This window comes from Mauremys reevesii, linkage group 2 (genome assembly GCF_016161935.1).
Source record: "Mauremys reevesii isolate NIE-2019 linkage group 2, ASM1616193v1, whole genome shotgun sequence".
NCBI classification, from domain to species: Eukaryota; Metazoa; Chordata; order Testudines; family Geoemydidae; genus Mauremys; species Mauremys reevesii.
In genome coordinates this window covers 124,604,084-124,617,573 of record NC_052624.1, presented here as the reverse complement: position 1 = coordinate 124,617,573, position 13,490 = coordinate 124,604,084, and the positions used below count along the sequence as shown (strand labels likewise).

At 46.7% G+C, this 13,490-nt stretch overlaps 1 protein-coding gene across 4 annotated transcripts in view; it reads right to left on the bottom strand.

Moving 5' to 3' along the window:
* The window catches only part of SLC12A7 (solute carrier family 12 member 7), a 327,938-nt gene that overhangs the window by 144,894 nt on the left and 169,554 nt on the right, over positions 1 to 13,490 (bottom strand). For all 4 annotated transcript variants that reach the window (XM_039524891.1, XM_039524892.1, XM_039524894.1 and 1 more), the window contains exons 4-5: positions 10,507 to 10,653; positions 8,739 to 8,793 (exon numbers count right to left, since the gene is read on the bottom strand). In XM_039524891.1, the coding sequence (XP_039380825.1) occupies positions 8,739 to 8,793; positions 10,507 to 10,653 (202 nt within the window). The remainder of the gene's footprint in view (positions 1 to 8,738; positions 8,794 to 10,506; positions 10,654 to 13,490) is intronic.

Genomic DNA, 13,490 nt, shown 5'->3' with positions numbered 1-13,490 from the left:
GCTGGCACCACAAAACGGGCGTCGTCGGGGGCAAGGCGGAAGGCTTTTCATCAGTGTCCCCCTCTCTGCTCTTCCGGGGGGGTCTCCGAATCAGATGAATGTATCGGGGCCCGAGCCTTCCGCTTGCCCCGCTTCCCCTGCACTAAAGACCAGCCCTCCATGGCATCATCCGGGGGCTGGCTAACAGGGGTCGGGTCTGGGGGCAAGGGCGATGGCTTAGGGACTCGGGGAGGCAATGGAGGGACAGCATAAACGAGGGAGGAGTCTCCCTGGGGCGGGCCCTTTCCCACGCCCGGCGGTATCTCCGCCGCACCCTCCTCCGCAGCGGTGGACTGTGAAGGAGGAGGGGCAGCTTCAGGTGCTGGGCAGCCAGGGGCACTGGCGGTGACAGGGCCGACGCCTTGCCAGGGCTCGGGGGTCCCGGACGCTCCTCCATGCCGGGCCAAGGGGCAGTCCCTCCGGACGTGCCCCATCACCCGGCAGAGGTAGCACCGGGCCTCCCCCGTTGAGTAATGCACCCGGTAGCGGGCTCCCTGGTAGGGGACCACAAAGAACCCCACGAGCACCTCTCCGTCACGCACCGCCGGCGGCAATTGAAGCTGCACTTGCCGGCGGAACGAGAGGACGTGTCGGAGGGCGGGGTCCTTGCAGGCCAACGGGAGAGGGCTGATGACGGAGATAGGGTGCCCCAGGGCGGAAAGGGCGGGCAGCAGGGCGGCATTGGGCAGGAAGGGAGGGATGGAGGTCAGGATCAAGCGGACCCCCAGGTCTTCCAACGGCTCCAGGGGGACGAACACGCCCCCCACCGCCAGACCCGTCTCTACCGCCTCCTGGGCAGCGGCCTCCGATGCCAGGAAGAAAACTACCCTCCCGTACATTTTGGAGGCCGCCACGATGGCCGTGGGCCCCACCACCCTCGCCAACGCCCGCATGTAGGTCTCCACGTGGGGCGAGGCGGGCACCAGGAGGCAACGGATGCCGTGCTTCCTGGTCAAGGTGGGGAAGGGGCCCCGGCCACTATAGACGGTAGTGGAAGCGGCGGTCGGAGGAGCAGTGGCAGGCGGGGGGGCTGCCGCCACCTGGGCGTACGCCCTGGGGGCCGGGGGAGGGACACCCATGAAGCTGGTGGAGGGAACAGCGGGGAGGGATGCCGCGGCCGGTAGCGGGGCTGCGGCAGCAGGGGCAGTCCCCGCCATGGAGGGCTTGGTCTTTTTAGCGGGTCCCTTACCCTTTTTCCCACCCCAACCTTTCCCACCGGCTGGGGGGGCTCCCCCCAAATCGGAGGGGGCGAGGGACGTGGCAGCAGCAGAGGTCTCCCCGGTACTTGCCGCTGCCAGTGCCCCAGCGGGGGCCGTGGCAGGTGGACCAGCAGCGGCGGTCGAGGTAGAGGCTTGGGGAGTGGACACGGGGGCAGGTGGAGGAGGGGCAGTGGGAGCATCGCGAGGGGTCTCCCCCGCCGCATCCCCCACCATAATGAGAGTGGGGAGTGGGACAAACAGCGAGGGGAGGGGAAGGAGAGGAGGCAACCACCCCTCTCTGCTAGGCTGCAGGCAGGGGAGGAGGGTGCCAGAAAGGGAAGGCTAAAGGGGCGTGGGGAGCAATCAAGGACCCAGGGGCGGGAGGGTGGCAGGCCACTGACCCAGAGGGGAATTCCGGCTCCTCTAGTTGCACTAGGGCATCAGGGGGGCTAATAGCATAGGGGTGGGTGCAGTGAACGAGGGCAAACTCAAATGGGGGAAGGGCACAAGCACATGGGAGGGGGCATGGGTGCACAAAGGGAGGGAATAATCAGGGCTGGGGGATCACAGGGGCGGGGGGAAGTTGAGCCAGGAACAGGGCAGAGGGACCACGGGACTAGCTGCAGGGCTGGGGCAGGACAATCAGGGCCGCAGAGGGAAATGGGTGGGGCAGACAAATGTGGCAAAGGAGAGGGGGCCTGGCCAAGGGGGTGGGGGGTGCGCCCACGGGCACTTGTGCAAAAAGTCAATTGTAGCTGGCTGCTGCTGCAGGCCCAAACAATAGAAATGGGCGTGGCAAGCCAGGTGAGCAGCTCAGTCCCAGAGGCAGGAGGCCAAAGCAGAAGGGAAAACAGCCAGCGGGGGTGGTGGAAGTGGCAACGATGGTGATGGGGGCGAAGGGGGACACGGATGGACCGGGGGGCAGGCTCCACGCCACACCCCCGGTGTCCCAACAGACACAGTCCAAACCCCCACCACAAGAGCACAGTTTGAAAAAATACTCAGTCCTCAAGTGCCCCCTCCACGGTGGTCTTCAGAGTCCCTATGTGGTCCTCCACCAGCAGGCAGCACTCTCCTCCTCCTCCTCCTCCTTGGGGCTCCAGCAGCTCCCCAGTAGCACACACAGCTCCTCCAGCAGCACATCCTCTCACTCTCAGCTCCTTGCACCTCTTGCTCCCAGCTCCTCACACACTCCCCACAAACTGAAGCAAGCTCCTTTTTAAACCCAGGTGCCCTGATTAGCCTGCCTTGATTGGCTGCAGGTGTTCTAATCAGCCTGTCGCCTTAATTGGTTCTAGCAGGTTCCTGATTACTCTAGTGCAGCCCCTGCTCTGGTCACTCAGGGAACAGAAAACTCTTTCTCCAGTGGCCAGAAGATCCCCCTTTGACTCCTCTGCTGTAGAGGCTAGGAGGGAGAGGGCTGCTGCTGCTGCTGTTCCTGCTGGGCCCTTGCTGCTGCTGCTACTGCTCCGGCTGCTCCCCTGGCTGGGCTAGACACCACCACCCACCCCCTTTCTCTGCTATTTGCTTGCTGGCTGGCTAGTAGATTTCCCCACCACCACCCAGTTGCTGCTGTTACTCCACCTACAGCCCCTTGGGGTTACTCCACCTACAGACCCCTCCCTAGCACTACATATAAGTCTATCTAGATGTCTCGAGAGATCCGCAACCTTTGCACCAAGCAGGCAAGTCACCCTGTGGTTCTCCTGGTCATTGCAAACCCACTATGTTTCTAATAATTGAATTGCCTCTTTCTAATAGCTGCCTCCTGCAGAAAGGTTTCCTCAGTGCAAGAGGATACCACAACACCATCTGGAAGTGGGGGCCAAACTATGGGATTGTTTCCCTCTGCTCCAATTAGGCCTGGTCTACACTACAAGTTTATATCAAATTTAGCAGCGTTAAACCGCATTAACCCTGCACCCGTCCACACAATGAAGCCCTTTATAGCGATATAAAGGGCTCTTAATACCAGTATCTGTAATCCTCCCCGACGAGAGGAGTAGCGCTGAAATCGGTATTGCCATTTCAGATTAGGGCCGCAATTCAACGGTATTGGCCTCCAGGTGCTATCCCACAGTGCACCATTGTGACTGCTCTGGACAGCAATCTGAACTCGGATGCACTGGCCAGGTGACAGGAAAAGCCCCGCAAACTTTTGAATTTCATTTCCTGTTTGCCCAGCATGGAGAGCTGATCAGCACAGGTGACCACACAGAGCTCATCAGCACAGGTAACCATGCAGTCTGAGAATCGAAAGAGAGCTCCAGCATGGACCGTATGGGAGGTACTGGATCTGATCGCTATATGGGGAGATGATTGCATGCTAGCAGAACTCTGTTCCAAAAGACGAAATGAAAAAACATTTGAAAAAATCTCCAAGGCCATGATGGAGAGAGGCCACACTAGGGACTCAGTACAGTGCCATGTGAAAGTTAAGGAGCTCAGACAAGCCTACCAGAAAACCAAAGAAGCAAACGGAAGGTCCGGGACAGGGCCGCAAACATGCCGCTTCTACGCTGAGCTGCATGCAATTCTAGGGGGGGCCGCCAGCACTACCCCACCCCTGACCATGGATTCCAAGGTGGGGGTAATCTCAGCCATGCCTGAGGATTCTGCAGACGGGGAAGAGGAGGAGGAGGAAGAGGAGGATGAGCTTGAATGAGTGGAAGGACATGGTATCAAAGTACAGGAAAGATGCCAGTGAACGTGAGGACAGGAGAAATGAACGTGAGGACAGGAGGGATGCTCAAGATGAGAGGCGACGGCAGGAAGATCAGAGGAGGCATGATACAATGCTGGGGCTGCTGCGTGATCAAACTGACATGCTCCGGCATCTGGTGGAGCTTCAGGAATGGCAGCAGGATCACAGAGTGCCGCTGCAGCCCCTGTATAACCACCCTCCCACCTCCTCAAGTTCCATAGCCTCCTCACCCAGACGTGTAAGAACGCGTGGGGGGAGGCTCCGTGCACCCGCTGTAGGAATATTAAAGAAGGTTTATATTAAACATGGTTTATATGAGAAATGATTTATTGATTTATTGTTAATTGATCCTTTATAACTTAAGGTTTATGTTAGAAGTAAATTTGTGATTTCCCAACATTTAGCCTCTAACCTGCAAGCCACCAGCTGTGTCTGTGTGAAGCCTGCTCAAAGAGATACTTGGTATAAAACTTGTTAAGCTCAAAGAAATACTTTGTATAAAACTTGCTAAACATTAATTAACTCTTAAGTAAGCCAAAACAGTAGCTGTTATAGTGTATACATAGAGACCCCCACCCTCTGTAAGTTTTCATCTCACTTTATCTTTGCTTGTTAAAAGACAGGGAGTCTCACATAAATTGGTAACACCCCAAAAGGTAAAAAGACAGTGAAATAGATGTGATTAAGATAGAGAATGTATGTGAATGAATGGTTAGGGAGGTACCAGCCTGAAGAATTCAGTGTCGGCTGAAGAAAGTGTCAAGTGGGATCAACCAGATGACCCCCGGAGGGCAAACTGGAATCCACCCACCACACCTCAAAGGAAGGAAAAACAAAGCATCTGACAACATGGAGCCAGCCACCTGCTGATTGATTTAGCAACAGCAAAATGAAGCAACTCTCATGAATTGACATAGGAATAAATTCCTATAAAACTGGACTCTAAAAACTGAGGACTTTGAGTCTATGGTTCTGCTGCCAGCCTCCAGGAGCATCAGATGCATCTGACACAGACTCGGCTCCATCCTCATGACCAAGATACCTGGCCAGTAACTTGGCATGAGCAACATCTAGGCTGGTAACTATAACATCTATAGAGAACCTGAATGAATGATTGTGTGAATGAATATATCTATATATATGTGTGTGTGTATAAGGAATAAGTAATGATAGAAATAAGTAGTAAAACAACGTTGTTTGCTTTTGTCTTTTGCTGTCTTTTGTTTTCTTATGGTATTTACAATAAATGTGGCATCTTTGCCTTATCCCTCTTAATAAGATCCTGCTGGTTTTTATTATATTGGTATAACACCGCCCACTCCACCCCAGTGGACAGTCCAACCAAAAGGCTGTCATTTTTTTGAACTTTTTTAGTGGCCTTTTCCTTCCCTCCTATCCTCCTCCCAAACCCCACCCGGGCTACCTTGTCAGTTCTCTCTCTCAATTAATAAAGAATACGTGATTTTTAAATGATAGTGACTTTATTTCCTTAGAAAGCAAGCTGTAATCGAAAGGGGAGGGTGGGTTGCTTACAGGGAATGAGTCAATCAAGGGGGCGGGTTTTCATCAAGGAGAAACAAACACAACAGTCACACCGTACCCTGGCCAGTGATGAAACTGGTTTTCAAAGTTTCTCTGATGCGCACCGCTTCCTGGTGTGCTCTGGCTGCGCGTAATCAGCGGCCAGGTGATTTGCCTCACCCTCCCACCCTGCCATAAAGGTCTCCCTCTTACTCTCACAGAGATTGTTATTGCTGCTTGCTGTGTGCTCCACAATGGGGATATTGGTTTGGCTGAGGTCTGAGCGAGTCAGTAATGTGCGCCAGCGTCCCTTTAAACGTCCAAATGCACATTCTAACACATGTATTCTTTATTGATTGAGGGAGAGAACTGACAAGGCAGCTCCCCCTGTCGACTCCGGAACTCCACCAGCGTGAACAGCGGTAGCAGAGTCGACGGGAGCGCTTTCGGGGATCGATATATCGCGTCTAGATGAGACGCGATATATCGATCCCCGAGAAATCAATCGCTACCCGCCGATACGGCGGGTTGTCTAGACGTACCCATAGCCTCGTTAAGAAGCTCTCAGCCTTGCCTACCAGACTGCTAGGCTCAGCACACACACAGTCAGCACATGGTCCCCCAAACAAACAGAGCACACAATATATTTCAGTCAAGCAGCAAGCACACCACATTTAGTGTCCATTTAGTTTTTGGGCCATATCTAGATTATCTTTAATATCTTCCCCATCCACACTGCATAGCAGTCCGACTTCATCCTTTCTGACTCTTTATTTATATAATTTAAAAAACCTATTTACTTTAATTTTCTTGGCAAGAGCTAAGTTAGCAGTACTTTTTAGCAATTCTTACTTTGTTCCTTCATTTTCTAACCTGCAAGATGTTGCTTTTTCAATCCCTGTTTCCATTCCCTAGAGACTCTGCTTCCAATAACCTTTTTGATGTAGTTATTCACTCAGTTGGGTCTGGAGCCTTTCCCTACAATTTCCTCCCCCTTTCTTGCAATGTAAACTTCAGATAGTTTTGTACATATGACTTAAAGAAATTCTAAGCCTCCTCAACATTTAAGTCCTTGAACTCTTCAGTCCAATTGACTTCAACTAGTTCCATTAATTTCCGTTTTGAAATAAAAAAAAACATGGATGATGACCTGTTTTGATTATCCTTACATTTAATTTAAACTAAATCAGCTCATGAACCTCGATCCAAGGTTATTCCCTAAAACCAGCTCTTCTATGATTTTCTCACTATTTAACAAAACCAAGTCTAAAATTCGGGGCTGTCAAGGGATTAAAAAAATTAATCGCAATTAATCACACTGTCAAACAATTAGAGAATACCATTTAAATATTTTTGGATGTTTTCTACACATTCAAATATATTTATTTCAATTGCAACACAGAATACAAAGTGTATAGTGCTCACTTTATATTTTTGATTACATATATTTGCACTGTAAAAAAGAAATAGTATTTTTCAATTAACCTAATACACGTACTATAGTGTACTGTCATCTCTTCATCACGAAAGTTGAACTTACAAATGTAGAATTATGTATAAAAAATAACTGCGTTCAAAACTAAAACAATGTAAAACCTTAGAGCCTACAAGCCTACTTCTTTTTCAGCCAATCACTCAGACAAACCAGCTTGTTTACATTTGTGGGAGATAATGCTGCCCACTTCTTGTTTACAATGTCACCTGAAACTGAGAACAGGCATTCGCATTGCAAGATATTTACATGTCAGATGTGCTAAAGATTCATATGTCCCTTCATGCTTCTGACCCCTGGATCTATAGTAGACCCCTAACACCCTCCCACTGGATCCTCTTTTGCAGTCCTTCCCCAAAGTGATTTTGGCCCAAAATTTTGTTTTGTCCATATTACCATACTATAATTTCTTATTTCTTTACCGTTTACTGGAGGGAGATGCCTTTTCATTTTTGTCTCCTCAAATATTGGGCAGACAGAAATAAAAGGGGACATTACCAGGGAGGAAAAAATAATTTGGATGGGAGAGAGGAGAAGGGCAAACATGTTCCCCCTTGTTGTCATCATCCCACCTCATAATTGTGCCTATAGAGACCTTTTTTTAGGGTCCTGAGTCAAATAAAATGCCAAATATACACTTTTTACAAAGATGTTCTGATGTTGCTACTTCCCAGCTTCTGACTCAACAGTGACACATGCTTATTTCTCAAAGTGGAGGATTTTTTCCTATAATTTTGTGTTCGGAGTGTATCAGTGAACACTGATACAGTGTTAAGACCCTTCCCTTTGAGCAAAAGAACAGCTTTGATAATGTCTACATTTTTCTCTTCATTCCAAACACTGTTCATTCTACTGAATGCTCATTCAATTGGGTTGTTTGTAACACAGAATAAATTCTACTTGGTATAGCAATAGAGCTTCAAGAAACATTAAGAAACTAAACATTTTGATTGATTAAATGAAAAAGCGGGACATTTCAGGAGTCCTGAAAGGAGTTACTAGGATAATAGGGATATCATGTGAAAAAGCAGGAAGCAGGGTCACTTTGTGCATAAGGATTCCATTTATTTTTTCTACTGAAATTTTGTCATGTACAGCAGTACCCTGTGTATGTTACAGATTAGTTTTATTGCACAGATTCATACATTTTAAGAAAAGACTATTATGATAATCTAGTCTGACTGCCTGCATAATACAGGTCACACAATTTCACCCAGTAATTCCTGTATCAAGCCCATAACTTCTAATTTAGCTAGAGCATATCTTTTAGAAAGGGACCAAACTTGATTTAAAGACTTCCAGTAATGAAGAATCTGCCACATCAATGTGTAAGTTGTTCCAATTGTTATAGTGTTCTCAATTCAAAAAAAAGAGAAGATTGGAAAGGAGTCAGAAAACTATAATAAAGATTTCATATTTGGAAAACCTGCCTTAAAGTGAGAGACAGAGCTTCTCAATCTATTTACTTTATCCAAGTGAAGGCTCAGAAGTGACTTGATCATGGTCTACATAAGGAAGAGATTTCAGACTGCTCTTGATCTAGCAGAAAAAGGAATAACAAGTTCCAGTGATTGGAAGTTGAAGCTAGACAATTTTGGACCAGAAATATGGCATTAATTTTTAATCCATGAGGACAATTAACCATTGGAATAATTTACCTAAGGAATATGATGGATTCTCCATCACTTTAGGTCTTTAAATGTACACCTTTATATAGATAAATCCTTTAAAGTGCATTCATAATTACTTTAGGTTTAAGAGTCAGGTTAAAAATTGTAATTACCTGGAACTACGCCATTTGTTGCTATTGCGCTCATTGAAATTGCAGTCAACATAGTCTGTGGAAAGACCATTATTAAAAATGTTTAATTTAACATAATAAAGTTCTTTAAAAACTATAAAGGATGGACAAGCCCAGTGGTCTAGCAGGAATATGTTGGAAATTGGAAAATATCTGTACACCTTTGTGGCAACAGGGACTCAAGTTATATGCATTTTTTTCCTAACTGAGCTAATTGATTCCACAGTCATTGAGCACTGAGACTTAGACTGAACACCTGTTTAGTACATCTAGAAGTATGGGTCAGCTAAAAGCAAAGGCTTTGAATACATAACGGGGAAGAAGGGGAAACCTTGAGGACTTTCAATATTCAGCAGAAAACAACCCAAAGAAAATACTGTTCTAATGAAATAGCAATTAGTAACAAATGACCAATCATCATCATTACTGTTGTGTATCTTACTTCTAGCTCCATACTCCACAACGATTACATTTATGGACTTGAGCTACAAGTAAATCACAGTACTGCTAATAATTAAGTTTGAGTTTGATGTGAAATTTTGAAAAGTAATTCCTTCTTACACAAATTTAAATAAACAAACACAAAGATTGCTCAAAGCGGGAGGATAAATCAAGAGAACAACAATTACTAAGGACTGATTTAATGAGAACCATGAAATACAATTTTAATTACTGAGTAAACAGCGCTAACATTAGTATTTTACAAACTTAAGACTGAATCCTGTTTTGACCAATTCAACTAGGAAAAGTAGTGCAGCTAGGCAAGAAATGGTTTCCCTGTTCTATGAAAGTTTTTTAAATTTCAAAATAAGTTTTCCATTCTGCATTGGGACAAAACTAAGACCTTTCCAACATCCCCAAAAAACAGTTTTCCAAAAAATCAGAGATACACCATATTAGCCCAGCCTAAAGTTAGGACGTATTCTAGTTCCTTTGTCTCCCAAATCTCATGTGCGTGCCATAATCACCCATATATAAAGCCAGTCTCTCTCTCTCTCTGGCCCAATGAATATTTAATTAGTTATACAAAGTGGAACAGTTCTAACAGGAGAGATTAAGAGACACCAGTTCCAGAAAAACCCATAGCTTTGTGGTTATGAGACTCACATAGAATGTGGAAGTTGTAAGTTCAAGTCCCTGCTCTGAATGAGGCAGAATAAGGACTTGAACCTGGATCATCATCTTCTTCCCAGGTGAGTGGCCTCACCAGTGAATCATTGGCTATTCTGGAGTCTATCCATCTTTTTGACCAGAAAGTCCAACCTGGGAATCTAAGAAATACTTCCCAATGGAAGTTTTGCTAAATCTGATACCTTTTCATAAACATTTGTTTCAGTGAATTGCATTTTCTGACAATAAAACCATTTTGTCAGAAAATTCCTAACCAGCTCTAATAAGCAAAGAGACAGCAGTGTGTCCTATCAATCAAGCCAGGAATAGTGCGGGAGGGTTCACTTTGCTGCATCACTATGTAGGGTGCCCCTTGCATGCACCCCTATTGCCAGGTAGTACTTGCAACTGAATTTCAACATACACACTACTTAGTCTATACATAAATGAACATGTTAAAGACATAGAAGGCAAGCTAGTATTTTAGCCCAGCTTAACTCCCACCTGTACTGCTCTTTGAACTCTATAAGAAAGTTCTGCCTGTTGCTTGTGCTGGGGGAGAAGGGGAAATGGGTCTGGCAGTAGCATAGAATAGGATTTAACCAGTGATAAATGTATAAGAAAATAGATATTAACTTACACAAGCACAGCACATGAACACAATGATGAAAGATTCAAGAACTCCCGATGTTCCAACGATCCATGTCAAACGTAGGAAAAGAATGACTCCTAAAATGTTTTGCAAGCAGGGAAGGTACACACCAATAAAAGTACCCATACGTGGAGCCTGAAACAAACAAAATATGAATTCCACCTAGAATATTTCTTCCCAAACAAAAGGCCAGGTATCTTAACACTTCATCCAGCAAACTCACAATGACTTGTAACAAAAAGTCTTTTTTTTTGGTAAGGAGTAAGTGAAGACCTCAGGATTTCTAGTTTTATAGATAATAGCTAATACAGAATTTAAAAAAAAAAGAATACCTTTTGTGCACTAAGACAGTCTCTGTTAAGAATCAGGAGGCTACCCTAATGCAAGACAGATCATCCTACATCTGCCGGCCATGAGGTTTCTCACACCTTCCTCTGAAGCATCTGGTGTTGGCCTCTGTTTGAGACAGGATGCTCAACCACAGATCTGATCCAATATGGCACATTTGTTAATATTTCCTTTATTTCATGTGTGATGCTCAGGGATCAAAATCAAGTCAGATGTTATAAATATAAATGACAGTTCTCTATTCAGGCCCCACCCTCAATCCCAATCTTTGTCTACATTTCTGTAGAAGTGCTCAGCTGTGAAGTAGTTAACCCAAAAGTACTGAGCACCTAACACATCCCACTGAGGCTTAAATCTTCTATTTTTTAAAAAATAAAACCATTGTCAATGTGTAACTCCAGTCACTCAGACTTGTTCACTATACCTTTGTTCTGTAGGCACAATGAGAGAACACTCCAGTGGTTTATACTTGGAAAGTTTTCTTCACTTCTATAAGGACTAAAACAACTGGATATTTGTTATTTGTTGTTTTTGTGGGGGGGTTATAATTAAATGAAAGCTTAAATTCTATAGAAAATGATGACACCACTGTAAAGTACTGGTACTTCATATCACTGCATACCAGCCCAATCTGACTTCTCAGGCCTGGTCTACACTATGCATTTAAACCAAATTTATCAGCATTAAACCGAATTAACCCTGCACCCGTCCACACAATGAGGCCCTTTTTGTCGATATAAAGGGCTCTTTAAACCGATTTCTGTACTCCTCCCTGATGAGGGGAGTAGCGCTGAAATTGGTATTGCCATGTCGGATTAGAGTTAGTGTGGCCGCAATTCGATGGTATTGGCCTCCGGGCGGTATGCCACAGTGCACCATTGTCACTGCTCTGGAAAGCAATCTGAACTCGGATGCACTGGCCATGTAGACAGGAAAAGCCCCACGAACTTTTGAATTTCATTTCCTGTTTGCCCTGCATGGAGCTCTGATTAGCATGGGTGGCCATGCAGTCCCAAATCCAAAAAGAGCTCCAGCATGGACCGTACGGGAGATACTGGATCTGATCGCTGTATGGGGAGACAGATCTGTTCTATCAGAGCTCCGTTACAGAAGACGAAATGACAAAGCATTTGAAAAAATCTCCAGGCTATGATAGACAGAGGCCACAGCAGGGACTCAGCACAGTGCTGCGTGACAAGCGTAACGGAAAGCCAAAGAATCAAATGGACGCTCATGGCGGGAGGGAGGGGGTACTGAGGACTCCAGCTATCCCACAGTCCCCGCAGTCTCCAAAAAGCATTTGCATTCTTGGCTGAGCTCCCAATGCCTGAAGGGTCAAAAACATTTTCCTGGGTATTTCAGGGTCTATGTCGTCAATTTACACCCTTCTCCCCCCCCCCCCCGAAAGAAAAGGGGAAAAATCGTTTCTCGCCTTTTTTCAATGTCACCATATGTCTACTGCATGCTGCTGGTAGACGGGGTGCTGCAGCGCTGAACACCAGCATCTCCTTCCCAGTGGCAGATGGTGCAAAATGACTGGTAGCTATTGTCATCATCAGCCCGTGAGTGTTCCTGGCTGGCCTCAGTGAGGTCGGCCGGGGGCGCCTGGGTAAAAATGGGAATGACTCCCAGTAACCGTCCTCATCATAGCAGCTGGAGGCTGAGCTCCATCAGCCCCCACGCCCCTTTCATGTCTAAAGAAGATTCTGTACTCCCTGGACTATCATAGCAGTGGGAGGCTGTGCTCCTCTTCCCCCCACCCTTTAATGTCCTGCCTGGACTATCATAGCAGCTGGAGGCTGCCTCCCCCTCATTTTATCTCACTAAAAACTCAGTGTTTCTTATTCCTGCATTCTTTATTACTTCATCACACAAATGGGGGAACACTGCCATGGTAGCCCAGGAGGGTTGGGGGAGGAGGGAAGCAACGGGTGGGGTTGTTGCAGGGGCACCCCCTAGAATGGCATGCAGCTCATCATTTCTGCGGGATCTCTGGGGCTCTGACACGGAGCAGCTGTGCTTTCTGGTTCTCTAGTACACTTGCCCCATATTCTAGGCAGGACTGACTCTATTTTTAGACATAACATAAAGAAGGGAATGACCCAGGGAGTCATTCCCATTTTTGTCCATGCACCGCCGGCTGACTTCAGCGAGGCCAGCCGGGAGCACCCATGACAGCAGCAGACGGTACAAAATGATTGATAACCGTCATCGCCAATTTCCAAATGCAAACGGTGCAAAATGACTGATAACCATCATCTCATCGCCAATTTACAATGGCATATGGTGCAATAGGGATGGTAACTGTCTCTGCTACCTTGCAAAGGCAAATGAATGCTGCTGTGTAGCACTGCAGTACCGCCTCTGTCAGCAGTATCCAGTACACATACGGTGACAGTGACAAAAGGCAAAACAGGCTCCATGGTTGCCATGCCATGCTACCAGGGCAATCCAGGGAAAAAGGGCATGAAATGATTGTCTGCCGTTGCTTTCACGGAGGAAGGATTGAGTGACGACATTTACCCAGAATCACCCGTGATACTGTTTTTGCCCCATCATGCATTGGGATCTCAACCCAGAATTCCAATGGGCGGGGGAGACTGCGGGAACTATGGGATAGCTAC